We start from the raw sequence: 17,543 nt of genomic DNA, 5'->3' as shown, positions 1-17,543 counted from the left end.
ATAAAAACGGGCCGAATGCATTGTAGAGTTAAATATAAGCACGCGCAATTTTGTTTTCGAAAACGAGAGAATGCCGAAAATGCTGAGAATGGTTACTCGCTGTAAGCGAGTGCTTCTCGTATTTCTTGATTATTCTTAAAAAATTTCAAATGCTAATATTACTCAACATCATGGGCAACGGAGGAGAGGGAGGGGACTTCCCCTCCCTCTCCCCCGTTGCCCATTTTTCCACTTAACACCTACTCCCTCGGCAAATATTTCCTCGCCCCAATTCCCCCCAGTTACCAAATCTAAGATGGCGGCCTAAAACGAAAATGTGCACTCGTGCGCCCAAAATAGCGGGCACTGTAGGCTAAAAGGGGACAGACAGAGAAATAAACAAATAAACAGTCGAACAATGCTATCATGTTTCCATAAATCCATGTTTTACAAATCCATGTTTTACAAATCCATGCTTTACAGATCCATGTTTTACAAATCCATGTTTTACAAAACCATGTTTTACAAATCCAGTCCATGTTTTACAAATCCAATCCAGTTTCTATTTTACAATATGCCGATGAAACCTGCGTTGATCATTTTTGTTTCCCTTTTCTCTGGGTTCTTTCTCGGGAGTTAAAAAAACCATTCCCAAAGAAACAGTAGACAGATCTTCATCAGCTTGTTCGCTTGTTGCCATGTCTAGTTTAACTTTTTTGCGGAAGTTTTTCCCATTTCTTAATGAAAAATGCTGAAGTCACTCGCGAGAAAAAAAATTTTTCGCGAGGCATTTGTTTGCAGACGTCACCAGCGTGCACAATGGAAAATTGAAGCTTGCCTGCTTTATTGAATTTGATTATACGAATTTACAAGCTATGTTATAGTACACATTAGTGTGGATGGGGCCTGTTTTAATTTTTTATATGCAAATACGATGGTCTAATCAAAGTTCATATAACTTGACCCCGTTTACCTAAGGTTTTGTGGACCCGGCAACAAATCACCTATGACAAGGCGAGAACCGACCTCCATAATAGGGTATAACTGGACAAATCACAACATATACAACGTCCCAAACATATTATTGAAAGATACAAAAGCCCATCCACGCGAAAGAAGATGAACTGAACTGGTCCTGAATTGTTGTCGTTTTAACACTTTACTGCTTGATTACTGGAGTTCACTCACAAGATGCGCGATTGAAAATACTGATATTAAAAACTGCGTGTAAAGTTTCCCGAGAATTGAAAACAGGCTACTTATTTTAGCAGAATACGTTAAAACGGCCTTTCGTTCGAAACGCGTACATCGAAAGCAAGGTTTCTGCGCTGACGTAAGTCACTGCTAATTATAATTACGCACTCTGTTATTCAGGCCCAGCCGTCCACAGGTTGTACTGTAAACATCACCTTGGCTTTTTCTTTCTTTTTAAATATCCCGTACCCAAAAGTTTTTCGAGGGGTCTTAGTTTTCGAGAGGTCTTAGTTTTCGAGGGGTCTTATTTTTCGAGGGGTCTTAGTTTTCGAGGTGGACTTGCTCACAAGTCGCGCTTTTGAGCGGTAAACAAGCCATTGAAAACATCCTGAATACACAACCTTTTTCTGCTCGCTCTTTCAGGTAGTACTCGCCATTTTGGATGCCAGTTTCTGAATCATTTTTCGCTGCTCGTTATCTGGCGTTTCGATCACTTCTCTCAAGTGCATATTTTTCGCAATCACTTTTTCAAGCAAAACAACATGTTGGTCGTCCATTTTGTTGATGGAAAAGGTCAGGAATGAGGTCGAACCCAGAAATCCAACTTTCACACAGCGACACATTCAACGTTCACAGGGAATCAGATTCACAACGTCGTCAGAAATCACCGACAAAGCGTACCGCCGTAATAATTTTCTTTTAATAACAGAAATTTCGGATTAACTTTTTCTACCACCTAGCACGTGATGGGCTACAACTAAATCAAAGAAATCTAGATAGCCGTCGACTGCAGCAAATAGCGGCTTTGATCTATTGCGAAGGCTTTAAAACAAGTTGTCACATGGCTTACTACGCTGTAAAGATGTCCTCCTGCTTACGAAAACAAAGCAGACTGTTGTGTGGACATTGTGATGAATATTTATCTAGGGCGGCTTTCTGGAAACATCGCAAGGCTTCTTAAGATTTGCATAGCGTACGCTGGATAACCAAAAATGACGCTGAGCGTTTGGAACGTAGGGCGAAACTGACCAAAGCCATATCCTGATCAGGATCATGAGTCGCGTGGAGAAATGTGGGCATCTGGTTCTTCTGTCGACGAGGATCGTGAACAGCAAATCGTAGTCGGAGATAAAGTCAACAGCATTGACCAATAATTTTTAGGCTGTACAGCAAGGACCCCAAAAGTGTGGCTATCCATATTCTTTTCGACTTGTGTGCCTATGTTTACGTTACTGCAGGGTTTAACAGAAAACAGTTTTTGTGACGTAATCCTTCTTGAAACATCTAAATTGTATGGCCATTAACACTTCATCATTGTAACGCTTTCAGTCTTGTCCTGCGCTGTAAAGGTTCCTATCCAACTCATTGCAACACGCCTTACTAAACATGCCTATATAGTTGCAAAAATAGTTTTAAATTTGCCAAATAAATCTTGTTTCATCGAAAATAACCGTTCTATTTGCACTGTTGACGTATGATGTACAGCGCAAAATATATATATCCTTACGGAAGACAGAGTACAGTCTGCAATGGCTCAATGGAAAAATGTTTTGAATTATTGAGAAAGAGAAATATTTATGTTACGGTACCATTTTCATTTGTTTTTCCAAGCCCAGGATCTATCCAGGTTTTTCTTTGGCCCACATCTTTGATCGGATAACACGTAAAAACCGATTGATCCCATAAGCCTACGCCATTTGTGCTTATTTAACGAAAGCTTTACGTGTTTTGCAAAATGTATGGCTTATTACAACCTTTAAGTAAATAGTAAATCAGCATTAATATGTCTAAACAAATTTTTGCTAGCTTTGCGCAACTTTAATTTTCCGCAATTTCCTTTTTCGTGCTGTGAATTGACACCGCGTCACACAAAGCGTGACGCTTTCAAGAAATAATCTTTCGTTTTTTCCTCGAGACGCGAGCTTTGGACACCTGCGTATATATATAATTTGGATATATCAACAAAGTTGAAATGGTAAATTGGCCACCGTAACGATTACAAAAGCTGACGTTTCGAGAGTTAGCCCTTCGTTGGAGCCCTTCGTGTTCACGTTTCATTCGCTCCGACGAAGGGCTAACGCTCGAAACGTCAGCTTTTGTAATCGTTACAGTGGCCAATTTACCATTTCAACTTTGTTGATATATCCAAATTATTTCGTTACTCCCACCGACGCAGCCCCAAACAGTTTCTTTCGAAACTATCAGCCTTTGTGCATGCATATATATATATAGTTGACGGGTAACACCGCTACACCGCAAGCTTTACAGAGAAAATCGCCAAAACAGCATTAAACAACCGTTGGCAACAAAGCGGCTACGGAAAAAAAGGTAAGGAGACTTAACACGTTTTTTTCCTCGCTTTTATTATCCTTTTTAATTTTTTCTTAATTTTCCTTATAATTTTTCCTTTTTTTAACGGCCCACGCTTAAGCTTAAAATTCAATCTTAATATAGGTATCGTCGTTGAGCTTAAGGAACTTTCGATCCCAAAATCACACGCAGTATGCCTGGGCTGCCTGTACACGAACCAACTTTCTGCCTTGGAGTAGGACATTTCTCGCAGAAACATTAGATCTTGTCATTCTGCTGTCAAAGTTTCCATCAACGAGTACTAAATAACGCAATATTCCATTATATCCACGTTAAGGTCAATCGAAGTCAAGATGCATTGTAACTTTTATCCCTACGCTTTCTTCTGTTCTCAAACATTTCTTCAGAACTTTGTCAGATATCCTCTATTCCCTTCCGTCTTTATATTTAGTGTAATTAAAGTAAAAAAGCTATTTACGGACCAGCACGACTCCTGTCAGGCGTTGAGTGTAATATGTTCGATTTTCTCCCGCAGCTGTTGATGTTTCGTCCGTTCAACGTTATTTTACAGCCTGGGGACTGGACGCTAACACGTACAGGGTGTCTTGTTGGGAAAGCCTATAACACTAATCTGCCTTTACCTCCCCTTGTGTTCACGTTTCATTTCTTTTAGCGAAATATTTCGTGAACAGTATGCCTAAAAGGCTGTTTCAGAAAACATCTACCTTTTCCTCCATCGTTAGAAGACTGAACTTTCGATGCTTTGCTTTATCGCTGGGCATTGTCAGTCTGACATCGTTTGCGCTTGTGTTTTACAGAAGTTTCGATTTAATAACAACAAACACGAAACTTCACCATCAAACATCAGCAAATTATTTAGTTAACAGAGCAGCCAAAGAATCTACCGCTTGTAAGCTGCCCGTTTTAGATCCATTTCATCCCAGCGTGGTTAACTTTATGAAAGATTTTGGCAAACTCAATTGCGAGGGTGTCAGTTATTCTAGTTTCGAAGACAACGTCCTTCGGGTTGAAGGCGAAGGAATCGTCTCCGCACAATACAGAAAGATCGAAAGACCTCAAGGGAACGATTTTGGTGTGGTTCTTTCGGATCCGGTTAGAGTTCTGAACACGAGCGGGAGTCGAGCGTTAGCGTTGGACCAGAAAGGTGAGAGAAATTTCCATTTGCGTAATGTCACTTTACATTAAGTTTGAGACGAGTCGCGTTCTTTAACATGCAGCTCCTCTGGTACTTTAAAGTTCAATTCAGCCAGACGATTAAAAACTTGAGTGGGGATAAAAACAGCGTTTGGGTAAAAAAGGATCAATATTACAAGAGAGTATGGGGATTTGCGGTGTTACTTTTAAATATTTCATGGAATAAAACTTTTCTAGGCTGAAGAGTTATTCCTTAACTTTCATATACGTTCAATCAACATTGAGTATTTTCAACTGTATTTCTCCAGTTTATGTCTGATACGACACACAGTCCTATATTCTAGTGTCTGACTGTGAGGCTAACTAGCTTGAGCGACTCGTGCAAATGGAGGGACCAGAAGTCTGAATAAGAACTTTGATTCATTCCCCGTACCCGATGACTCTTAATATGGGTTCATCTGAATGGCTGCGGGGTCTTTGTGCGTCTCTGTGTATCTCTAATTCAGGCCAAAGCGCGCACTCTAAAGTATACTATTGGTAGACATATTTTGGGCTTACAGAACAATTAACCTTAGTAGGGACATTCCTAGATTTAGTAGCTCCCAAACACTTGTTATTTTTGTAGTTTATAACAATAGCGCCAAAACGCTAAGCTGGCGATATCCTCGTGTCGCACGTAAGTATTCTTGTCAGCATAAATTTCCGGCCACTCCTTGCAATACTTGAGGTGGCTTTCTAGAACCGGTTCCTGAGGATGTAAATTGAGTTACCCGTTCAAAAGTTGACCTTAAACATTTTTTCCCTATGAGTAATTCGTTATTTTAAACTTTCAAAATGCTAGACTGTTATGTGTCTTTTATTACACGATATAATTTGGATTTATCAACAAAGTTGAAATGATAAATTGGCCACCGTAACGATTACAAAAGTTGACGTTTCGAGCGTTAGCCCTTCGTCGGAGCAAATAGAGGAGTTGTGGGTTGTGTGTGCTTCAGTAAATGCAGAGAATGGAGCTACGTTATTGTTGGGAACATGGCAACGAGAAAAACAAGAATAAATTAGTGGAATGAAAAGCGTTCGTTGATCCCTGTGGAATTTAGACTGCCGGTTCGAAAGATGAGCTTTTCAAGATTTTTACGGCTTTCTGTGCTACCTAAGTGTAAGGAAAGATCACAGATTGCCATATGTTGCTTAGAATGATTAGGTAAATTAAAATGTCTGGCGACTGGTTTCGATGTGTCCTTGTCATTTGTTGATATATCCAAGTTATTTCGTTACTCCCACCGACGCAGCCCCAAACAGTTTCTTTCGAAACTATCAGCCTTTATTTTAACATAGAGCCTGTTGCAACTATCTAAAAACATTAAGGAAGCCCGATCTGTTCAAAATTGAATTTTTCATTTTGAAAAACGTAAATTAATTTTGCAGCCATTGAAATAATATTTTGGCTTTGTTTATTTCATTTTACAATTTCCATTTTTCATATTGTCCTGCAATTTTTTGTTTGGCGTGTAATTTTTTTAGCATTCCACGCAATTTTTTTAGTTCGAATTTTTCGTATGTTTTGCAATTATTTTATGATGAACTTTTGAATTATTTTTGGATGGTTCGAATAATTTTTGATGACCCTTCGAATTATTTTTATTCCATGGGGCATTGCGCGCTCCTCGTCTCATGATATGGGCGGCCGTCACCACCAAAAATACAAGGATGTCAAATAGATCAGTGAATATAAAGATGATTTAAGGATCAGCTGCAGGATAGCATAGCTAATAAATAAATGGCATGGACAAATTAAAGACAGTTTAGTTTTCCTTCACGAAACAGAACACCCCAAACATAAATAGTTTAGCCAAATGATAAACGGTCTAGTTGCCCATGTTGAGTTGGAACATGAAATTGTGAAATGGACTAGCTAAATTGCGAATAGCCAAGCACCCATTTGCAATACAGTACACAAACGGTGTAGCGTTGCGTGAAATGGCTCAGCGTAATGTCGAATGATACAGCGTACATACAAACAGTGTAGCTTTGCGTGTAAAGGCTCAGCGTAATGTCGAATGGTACAGCGTACACTCAAATGGTGTAGCGTTGCGTGAAATGGCTCAGCGTAATGCCGAATAGTACAGCGTACATACAAACAGTGTAGCGATGCGTTAAATGGCTCAGCGTAATGTCAAATGGTACAGCGTACACACAAATGATGTAGCGTTGCGTTAAATGGCTCAGCGTAATGTAGAATGGTACAGCGTACATACAAACAGTGTAGCGTTGCGTGAAATGGCTCAGCGTAATGTCGAATGGTCTAGCGCCCACACAAATGGTGTAGCGTTGCGTGAAATGGCTCAGCGTAATGTCAAATGGTATAGCGCCCACACAAATGGTGTAGCGTTGCATGAAATGGCTCAGCGTAATATCGAATGGTATAGCGCACACACAAATGGTGTAGCGTTACGTCGAATGGCTCTGCAGAACATCAGACGCTCTTGCTGAACATTAAATTGCTCAGCATTACATGAAATATTTCGATGTTGTGGCCGTTCGTCGAGCTTTCTTGTAGCGTGGCGTGAAGGCTATCTCGCCGAAACCACCAGAAATACAAACCGCAAATGGAACAGCGATCTGCTGGGGGACATGACATCAAAGAATGTGAAGGCTGGCGCGAAACCATCCCATAGTGCAGTCGCTATTTTTAAGAGTCTTCACTTCGCCTTGCCGTAAAGCTGAGGCAATTCGGTAAGTTTCTCCTCTTTATTTTTCCCTGCCAATATTGCATTTATTCGTTGTCGTTCATGGAAGCGTTAATTAAAATAGCAACAAGACTGGATTCTACCACGGTTTGCCAGCCTCCCGGTTTACCACATGCAGTTTGCACACATTGGTGAGCCTGAATGTTTATAGAATTAAGTAGTGCTATGACGTACATTAATTGTCGATTGCCGAGCTGTCTTTTTCTTTGAATATATCAACAAAGTTGAAATAGTAAATTGGCCACCGTTACGATTATAAAAGCTGACGTTTCGAGCGTTAGCCCTTCGTCGGAGCGAATAGAGGAATTGTGGGTTGTGTGCTTTTAAAGGCAGAAAATGGAGCTACGTTATTGGTGGGAACATGGCAACGAGAAAAACACGAATAAATTAGTGGAATGAAAGCGTTCGTTGATACCTGTGGAATTTAGACTGCCGGTTTGAAAGATGAGCTTTTGTTCAAGAGTTTTACGGCTTTCCGTGCTACCTAAGTGTAAGGAAAGACCGAAGATTGCCATATGTTGCTTAGAATGATTAGGTAAATTAAAATGTCTAGCGACTGGTTTCGATGTGTCCTTGTCATTCCTCTCTACGTCGCGAAGGTGTTCTCGGAATCGGTCACCTAGTCTTCTGCCTGTTTCGCCGATGTAAATCGTTTTGCAAAAAGTGCAAATTATGCAATAGATTACATTGGCGGAGGTGCACTTGAAGTGATCAGTGATCTTAATGGATCGTTTGGGTCCCGATATATTATCAGTGTTGTGAATGAAAGGACACGTTTTGCATCGTGCACGAGTGCATTTAAAAGTGCCTGGTTGGTCATCAGTCTGAAAAGAACTTCTGACCAAAAAATTGCCTATGTTTTTGTCGCGTTTGAATGAAATGAGCGGAGGCTGCGAAAAGATAGTGCTTGTCTCTGGATCGTTTTGAAGTTATTTAAAGTTTTTAAGAATGGTGGATTTAACTGAGTCGGTTGTGAGGGTGAAACGTGAGAGTGAATGGAATGCGGTCGGAATCTTCCTTTTGTGACGTTTGTAGTGCTGAATGTCGATGAATAGGTTGGGCGCGGTGGTAACCCGCTTGAACGACAGAACGGCCGTTTTCACACCAGAGGACGGACAAATCGTCTGGACGGACAAATCGTCTTACAAGAACAAATCGTCTGATGTGAAAACGGGACGAACAAATTTTTCGACGAACAAATCGTCTGATAGTTGGCCGTCTGGAAAGACGGTTTTTTGAAGACGATTTGTCCGTCGAGACGAACAAGTCGACGACAGTACGACTTAAATTCATATCAGACGTTGAAATGTTCAATTTTCTCGCCGCGAGGAAATGGGACTAGCAACAGAGCGAGGTTTTATGGGAAGTTTCAACATGGCAGCAGCAATTTTGCTTTATAACACGACTTAGTGTCAGTTCTCTTTGCCCTCATAAGATGAACAACTTTTCGGCATATGGCCTTCTCGAATTCAAATTCGACGAACAAATGCCAGACGATTTGTCCGTCCAGACGATTTGTCCGTCCTCTAGTGTGAAAACGGCCAATCTGGGTAGCCACGTATATCGAAAAACTGGCACATTGACTCTGATTTGTGGTGGAAATCAGAGTAATCACTACATAAACGACGAAGTCTTAGAAACTGAGAAAAAGGAATGGAATTCTTAACGTGAGATGGATGCGAAGACGAATACAACAAGTAATTATGCGAGTCTGTAGGTTTGTAATACACACTAGTGCATAAACCGTTGCCTTCAATTGAAACTTTGATGTCTTAAAAGGAGCCGGGTGAAAACTTGACTGCGGTTATGAATTGAGTCAGCTCCTCTCTGGTAGAGGAGGTGGCGCCGATACAGTCGTCGATGTGGCGAGGGTAGAGTTCAGGTTTGGAGCCGTTGTATTGGCTGAAAAATTGGTGTTCGACAAAACCTACAAAAAGATTGGCATAGCTAGGTCCCATTTTGGTACGCAGGGCTACACCATTGGTTTTTTTGAAAAATTTGTCCCCGAATGAAAAACAATTGAGTGTGAGCACTAGTTCGGCTAAGCGTAGTAGTGTTTTAGATTTAGGTTCCTTAACAGTACATTGATCCAAAAAATGTTTAAGGGCCAGAGGACCTTCGCCATTAGGAATGACAGTGTAAAGAGACGTAATATCCATGGTGAAAAGAAGTTTGTTTTGGCCAAGGAAATTAAAGTCGCGAAAAATTTGAAGAGCGTGTTGGCTGTCTTTAATATATGATGGTAAAGTTTTGACGATGGGAGCCATAATTTTGTCTAGATAGCTGGGGATAAGTTCGGTAGGGCAACTGCAAGCCGAGACAATGAGCCCACCCGGGTTGTTAGGTTTTTGAATTTTAGATAAAAAGTAAATACAAGAAGTTCTAGGAGTGGTTATGATGAGATTTTTTGCTGTGGCCGGCAATTCTTGTTTACGTATGGTGCACGATCCTCGCAGTAGAGGGCGCTATTTATGCAATAGCGAAAATCAGACCTGAAAAAAATCAGGCCTGTACGGGATTCGAACCACTGACCTCTGCGATACTAGTGCAGCGCTCTACCATTTGAGCTAACAAGCCAACTGGAAGCAGGCCGTTAAGTTGATTCGTAATAAACCCGTGATGACAAATCAGATACAATGTATATATGGAGTTCATACAGGCCTTATTTTTTTCAGGTCTGATTTTCGCTATTGCAGAAATAGCACTCTCTACTGCAAGGATCGTGCATCATACGTATCTAATACCGCAGTTCAAAATATATGAACTCCATATATACATTGTATCTGATTTATCATCACGCGTTTATTACGAATCAACTTAACGGCCTGCTCCCAGTTGGCTTGTTAGCTCAAATGGTAGAGCGCTGCACTAGTATCGCAGAGGTCAGTGGTTCGAATCCCGTACAGGCCTGATTTTTTTCAGGTCTGATTTTCGCTATTGCATAAATAGCGCTCTCTACTGCGAGGATCGTGCATCATACGTATCTAATGCCGCAGTTCAAAACATATGAACTCCATATATACATTGTATCTAATTCTTGTTTAGTTATGAGTTGGTTGATCGTATTCTTGACGGTGTTTTGATTGCTGGCAGTGAGGTCTTTGTCGACATTTTGATAAAAAGAGGTGTCAGAAAGTTGCCGCAAAGCTTCTTTTTGGTAGAGGTCGGTGCGCCAAATAACGACTGAGCCGCCCTTATCGGCCGTTTTGATAACTATAAACTATCAGCCTCTCTTTTTCGTTTCTGACTCGCGCTTACTTTTCACTGAGAGTTTAACAGCAAAGGTTCTTTGAACATTGCAAGAGTACCTGAGAAGTTGGATTATGTGGGTGTCTTCGACGCCATGGTAAGAAAATTAAACTGATATCCTTGACCTGTTTTGAAATTTTTCAATAAAATATAGAGTGTTTGCCAAAGCAACCTTTTTCCCGAGTAAAGTGGTTTTGAGCACATACATACCTTCCTTAATGAGGTAGGCCGGTCTGCCTTAAAATTAGTAAGAAAACGCTCAGACATAAAAGAGGGTGGTAAAGGGAAGGGGGGAAGGGGGAGAACGGTCCTTTCACAATTCACGAAAAATAGAATCTGCTTAACAGCGGGTGCTGAAAATATTAAAGATATACTTAAGGTTACTTCCCACCTTCGTGGGTGTACTTCGGGAAAAAAATTCGTACGCGAGCTAGTTTCACTAAAATCCTAGGAAACTATATGTCAGGAGAAAGCTTAATAAATGCAGATTACGATAAAAATATAATTTAAGCGACTTTTCTTTTAAGGACGTGTCAAGAGCCGGTAAGGCGTGAAATAACCGAATGTTCTTCTTTTGAATTCATCAGATATCGGATACCACAGCACGAGCAAAATAGCTGCACAGTCTCATTCACAAGGCATCAATTAACAAAAGTGTGTCAGGCTTTTTCGACATTCTGATTGGTTGCGTAGATATCGGCATCTAAATTTGGAGTAGGTAAAAACTGATATGCGAGTCGTTTTGCGTAAATGGACACCACGGGGCAAATTTTTCAAATATCAGAATTTCGCGACACACTTTTTGGAACGATGACGAACAAACGCAATATCGGCAAGGAAAAAAAAGGAGGAGAAACTTACCAAATTGCCTCTGCTTTATGGCAAGGCGCAGTGAAGACTCTTCAACATAGCGAATACTCTTTCACATTCGATGACGTCATGCCCCCCAGCAGATCGCTGTTCCGTTTGCAGTTTGTATTTTTGGTGGTTTCGGCGAGATAGCCTTCACGTCACGCCACAAGCAAGCTCGACGATTGGCCACAACACCGAAATACTTCATGTTATTCTAAGCAATTTAATGTTCAGCTAGAGCGTCGATGTTCTGCAAAGCTATTCGACGTAACGCTACACCCTTTGTGTGTACGCTGTACCATTCGACATTACGCTACACTGTTTATATGTACGTTGTACCATTCTACATTACGCTGGGCCATTTCACACAATGCTACACTATTTGTATGTACGCTATACCATTCGACATTGCGCCGAGCCACTTCACGCAACGCTAAACCGTTTGAGCGTACGCTGCGCTACCCCGGCGATATTACCCTGAGTCATTTGACGCAACGCTACACCGTTTGTGTACTGTATGACCTGTATTGCAAATTAGTGCTGGGCTATTCGCAATTTGGCTAGTCCATTTCACAATTTCATGTTCCAACTCGACATGGGCAACTAGATCGCTTATCATTTGGCTAAACTATTTATGTTTAGGGTATTCTGTTTCATGAAGGAAAACTAGACAGTCTATAATTTGGCCATGCTGTTCCTTTATTAGTTATGCTATCCTGAAGCTGATCCTTAAACCATCTTTGTATTTACTGATCTGTTTGACATCCTTGTATTTTGGTGGTGACGGCCGCCCATACTGGGGATGCGTAGAGGACTGCCGCCGTGTTTGATACAAATTGCACACTGAACATGACGAAGAGCCAAAATTTATTTGAATAACTGCAAATTTGATTTATTTGTTCCAAATTAAATAAATCAATTTTGAACAGAACGAGCCTCCATGAAAAATGGTTGGAGAAGAAAGGTATCCAAACAAAATTAAGTGATGAAATCCTTTCAAAAGAAAAATTCATGTCCAAATTCGCTAACCCTTCAGAGAACTGTCAGCGGACAAATGGCATTTTTATAAAATCAAGCTCTACTCAAAGAGGTTAATTCTCCCCATGCCTCATAAAAGGGCAAGGGGACTGCTCTTTCGGTACAGAGAAAACGCATCACTTCCTTTGAGCGTCTTGGCTTTTTGGCAGCATGGTTAGCTGATTTTTTTGTTACGAATTATCACTTTTGGTTGGGTAAAAGGAGGACATCATCTGGATAACACATGGCGCCCAGCGTGGTTACTACTAAAAGTCTTTTCTATTATTTTGATGTGCATTTGCAGGAATTTTCAGTGGAAATGTAACAGTTGATTCCGACTTTATTCGGGTGGACGTCATGACATCTTCGGGTGAGACCAGAAGTGACGTACACATGCACGTGTTTCCCAAAAAGGAAGTCCTCAAACGGGAACAGAAACCTGGTGGTATTCCGCTGAATGTTGCGCTGATTATGTTCGACTCCACATCACACGCTAATTTCAAAAGAAAATTACCCAAGAGTTTGGAATATCTGACCGAGAACTTAAACACTGTCTTTTTGCAAGGTGAGTGAGATTTTTTAGTTCTATTATAGGTTTCTTTTTGTGATAGGCAGTTGCTAAGTCGTCTTTGAGATGAATTTCCATTGCTTTGGAACGATATGTCAGTTTTACACGTCGATTACGCGTATTTGTTCTCAGAGATTGTAGCTAGGTAACCGACCGTCAATTCATTTCGTTGATTCTGCGGTGGCTGCTTTCACCGTGAGTTAGGTTTAAAAATCCTCCTGTACATTAAGAAACCAATTGCACTTTACCCAGTATTTACTTGCATAATTATCACTGGTTAAGTTACCGTTCAGTTTTTCAGGAATAAGTACTTCTTTTAAATAACGGATATTTGGCCAAGTCCTTCAAGCCTGTCTGGAATTCGGTGCAAACACATAAAAATACTCCAGAAATGATTCAGAATACGACTGAATACAAGTATACAGTATGTGAAGGAAATTTCAGCAAAGAAGTCATATGAGAAAAAATATTTTAAAACCGTATTTAAATGTAAACAATACCCTATTTTACAAATTATGCCAACACATTTCAGGCCTCGACACTAACTTTTCAACTTGCTAGCCAAGTGGCTAGTGACATCTTAGATGTTCAAGTACGACAATTTCAGTTTGTTTACGAGCCAGATTGGCCAGTGGAAATCAAAAACCACTAGACAAAACTGAATTTCTACTATTCTGTGGCTAGTTGGTTACCATTAGTGTCGAGCCCTGCATTTACAATCTTTATTTTTGGAATTTCGATAAGGAGTCGCGAACGTTCACTGGCTCTTGATCGGTTGCAAGTCAAACCGTATGAGATTCAAGTTTCCCGTTGGTAGGGAATGTGATTCCTCACAACTTACACTTCAGTTTACCCCTTTTAAGAGTCATTTTTTGATGTGATCATTTCAAAACAGAATAAAAAAAGGAAAGTTAACGACTGGTGCTAAGTCATAATATTCTTTCATTCTTTCCCACCTTTGTTAAGTAATTTATGAAAATCAATGCATTTAATCTTTAGAAAATATCAACGACTATGAAGTTTCACTTTCATGTCGGTCTGTGAAATGGAATGGATAGCGTCAACTGACAGCTGCATAAGGGCGCTTAGTGAGCATTAGAAAGGACTAGGTTTTGTAACAAAAGTGTGTAAACATTTGCTGATTAGGAAAGCAAACATTTCAACGCACGATCCTTCAATATTTTGGCAGTGGCTAAATGCCCTGCAGCTATCAGAAATTTTTACAGAATTTCCACCGAAACGTTCTTTCAAACTTCTTAAGGGTATCAGATGTTTGTTCAGAAATGTCCATAGATTCTAAAAGTTATTTATTTATTTATTTTTTATCGGACACATTTTCCGAGCTTGTGCTTACTATAAATTGCTAAAAATCCAACGTAACTTAAAGTGCACCTAAACCCAAAAATTTTTTTCGCTTAACGAAATAAGCTTATTTTTTGGAGTATTTTTGTGCAAAAATTTTTTAATTTGCTCAAATCTTTAATTTTCTGTGCCCAGTCAAAATACGAAAAATCGGCCGCCATCTTGCCCCACGGCCGAGTTTAAAGAGGAATGGCTCTAGCGGGTAATGTGACGTCAAATCGAGAACACGAAAGTCTGCATTTCACATATTTTCACTTGTTTGAGAAGGTTGTCGTCGATATTGTCCGAAATATGCCGACTAGGTGCGTTGTATGAGGAATGTATGAGGCGCGATACCCTTTTGCAAATTTTGCACGTTGCTACATCCTCCAACAACACACTTAGTCGGCATATTTTTGGACAATATCGACTATAACCTTCTCAAACAAGTGAAAATGTGTGAAATGCAGACTTTCGTGTTCTCGATTTGACGTCACATTACCCGCTAGAACCATTCCTCTTTAAACTCGGTCGTGGGGCAAGATGGCGGCCGATTTTCCGTATTTTGACTGGGCACAGACAATTGAAGATTTGAGCAAATAAAAAAATTTTTGCACAGAAATACTCCACAAAATATGCTTATTTCGTTATGTGAAAAAAAATTTTTGGGTTTAGGTGCACTTTAAATAATCGCTTGGCATTTCTTGACAAAATGACATCAAACACTCTGCTAGGTTTGAATGACGTTTTCTGTGGAAATTTGGAAGACATTACTGTGTGCCGGGTATTAAATCTATTTGAGACCTTGCCTCGCAGTCTAATCAGAAAAGTTTTCTAAGAGTCGATATATTTACCAGCAGATTATCCCACCACGTGCAAAGCAAGATCATCGGAAAGCGAACGAACTTTTACGTGCAAAAATTACTTGCAACGAATTTGCATGCTTGGATATGACATTACAAAAATTATTCATTAGAAAAACAGGCCAATCTGCAAGTTAGAACTCCTGCAAGGTTCCAGTTTAATACCACACGGCAAATCAACATATCAAAGTCACAAAAACAAAAAAAAAAGGCTCATATGGTCGTGCTGAGATCGTTAGCAACAAAAGTTCTAACAATTTCTAGATAAGATTGACAACGCTAAAATTGATTCAGCTTAATTTAATGGATTTGACAGGTGAGACAATCGTAGGCGACGGCACCACCGCGCAGCTGTGTGGCATGCTCACTGGAATCGACGAGAATAAACAACCTGAAGCTCGAAGGAGAATGAGTGGCTCACAACCTGTCGACAGATGGCGCTGGATTTTCCGAAATTACAAAGACAAAGGATACGTTACGATGTTCTCGGAAGACGCTCCAGAATATGCAGCCTTTAATTACCGTCTGCATGGTTTCAGAGATCCCCCAACAGACCACTTCTCCAGACCATTCTGGATAGAGACAGATAAAGTTTTAAAAGGAAAATGTATCAATAACCGACCAGCTCATAACGTGTCTCTGAATTATTTGTTGAGTTTCTTTCGAAGTTACAAGGATCAGCCAAAGTTTGCGTTCTCATCTCATGCTGCGCTTTCACATGATGACGTAAATATGATCGGTTATGTAGACGAGGACCTGACAACTTTCTTGCAAACATTTCAGCGAGAGTTATTTGAAAACAACACTATGCTGATTATTTTCGGGGACCATGGTCATCGGTTCGCTGATCTTCGAAAGACAATGCAAGGTAAACTAGAAGAGAGGTTTCCATTTATGTCAATCACACTACCAAAATGGTTTCTTAACAAGTACCCAGTCCCCCACAAAAATCTCGTTCAAAACTCACGCGTCCTAACATCACCATTTGACGTTTATGCAACATTACGTCACATACTGTCGTATCCACAGTATCCAAGCGAGATTATAACCGGTCAAAGCTTGTTCAGCCGGATTAACGAGAGAAATCGAACGTGCGGAAGCGCGGGTGTGGAAGATCATTGGTGCCCCTGTCTTGATTTGGAAGCTGTGTTGCTGGAAGAGCCCGCAGTTAAAGAATCAGCTGAGTTTGTCGTCAGGTACATTAACAATCTGACGTCACAAAGCGACGAACTGTCTCAGCTATGTCAGCGGTTGAAATTGAAGGAAATAAAGAGCGCGTTTCGCGAGATGCCGAAAGAAGCCATGCAGAGATTCGTAGACTCCAAGAAGGGCGCTCACGACGAATGTGACTCCTGTGGTGTGGTGTTGGGTGAAAAATCGATTAACACACTCGCTATGGATACTTTATATCAGTTACAATTCGTGACATCTCCAAACGAGGGATTTTACGAAGCTTCTGTCAGAATGAAGAAGGGTGTTCCCTCACTAGTAGGAGATATCAGCCGAATTGACGCTTATAAGGATCAACCATTTTGCGTTGCTTCTTCTTACCCCCGTCTAAGAAAATACTGCTATTGTTCTCTAGAAGAGAAAGGAGCCATTAAGAACGCTAGGTAAACACAAGCAAACTACTCGAAATTGCAAATTTGTAATTGTTGGAAATTGGGAGGAATCGAGTCACCGTAACTCATTTTTTTTCCTTCTATTGACATTAACCATGTTGTCTAAAGCAAGAAGGTGGCGAGAAGGAAGGGAAATAGAACGAGTGAGAACAATAGAGCGAGAAGATATCATTTGATTTCACATCAAATTCGCAGAACTAAAATTGTTTTATTGTTATTCTTCAGTGTGAAAGTAAATTAGACCAAATCAGCCTTGACATGACCCTTGTCATAACTATTAATAGTTTCGAACAAAAGCGGAGAGTCTCCTCGTCACGCAAGCAGAAGACTGCATATGATTTCTCAATCCAACCATAACCGTCCAATGTTATTAGTGATGACAATAGTTGAAGCATAGGATCCCTCCCTCCCTCCCTCCCTCCCTCCCTTCCTCCCTCCCTTTCTCACTCCCTCCCTCCCTCCCTCCCTCACTCCCTCCCTCCCTCACTCCCTCCCTCCCTCCCTCCCTCACTCCCTCCCTCCCTCACTCCCTCCCTCCCTCCCTCCCTCACTCCCTCCCTCACTCCCTCTCTCCCACCCTCCCTCCCTCCCTCCCTCCCTCACTTCCTCCCTCCCTCCCTCCCTCACTCCCTCCCTCCCTCAC

The 17,543-nt window shown here is 40.8% G+C and overlaps 1 protein-coding gene across 1 annotated transcript; it reads left to right on the top strand.

Annotated features, from left to right (window-relative positions):
• The first annotated feature begins 4,051 nt into the window (after positions 1 to 4,051).
• LOC148735622 (uncharacterized) lies at positions 4,052 to 17,142 on the top strand. Its single transcript, XM_088755727.1, has 3 exons — positions 4,052 to 4,648; positions 12,811 to 13,071; positions 15,595 to 17,142. The coding sequence occupies exons 1-3, from the start codon at positions 4,177 to 4,179 to the stop codon at positions 16,893 to 16,895; spliced, it is 2,034 nt and encodes a 677-aa protein (XP_088611853.1). The 5' UTR covers positions 4,052 to 4,176; the 3' UTR covers positions 16,896 to 17,142.
• The last annotated feature ends 401 nt before the right edge of the window (positions 17,143 to 17,543 follow it).

Source organism: Stylophora pistillata, chromosome 3 (assembly GCF_964205215.1).
Source record: "Stylophora pistillata chromosome 3, jaStyPist1.2, whole genome shotgun sequence".
NCBI lineage: Eukaryota > Metazoa > Cnidaria > Anthozoa > Scleractinia > Pocilloporidae > Stylophora > Stylophora pistillata.
The sequence above is the reverse complement of the archived record's forward strand: the minus strand, read 5'-3'. Positions and strand labels throughout refer to the sequence as shown.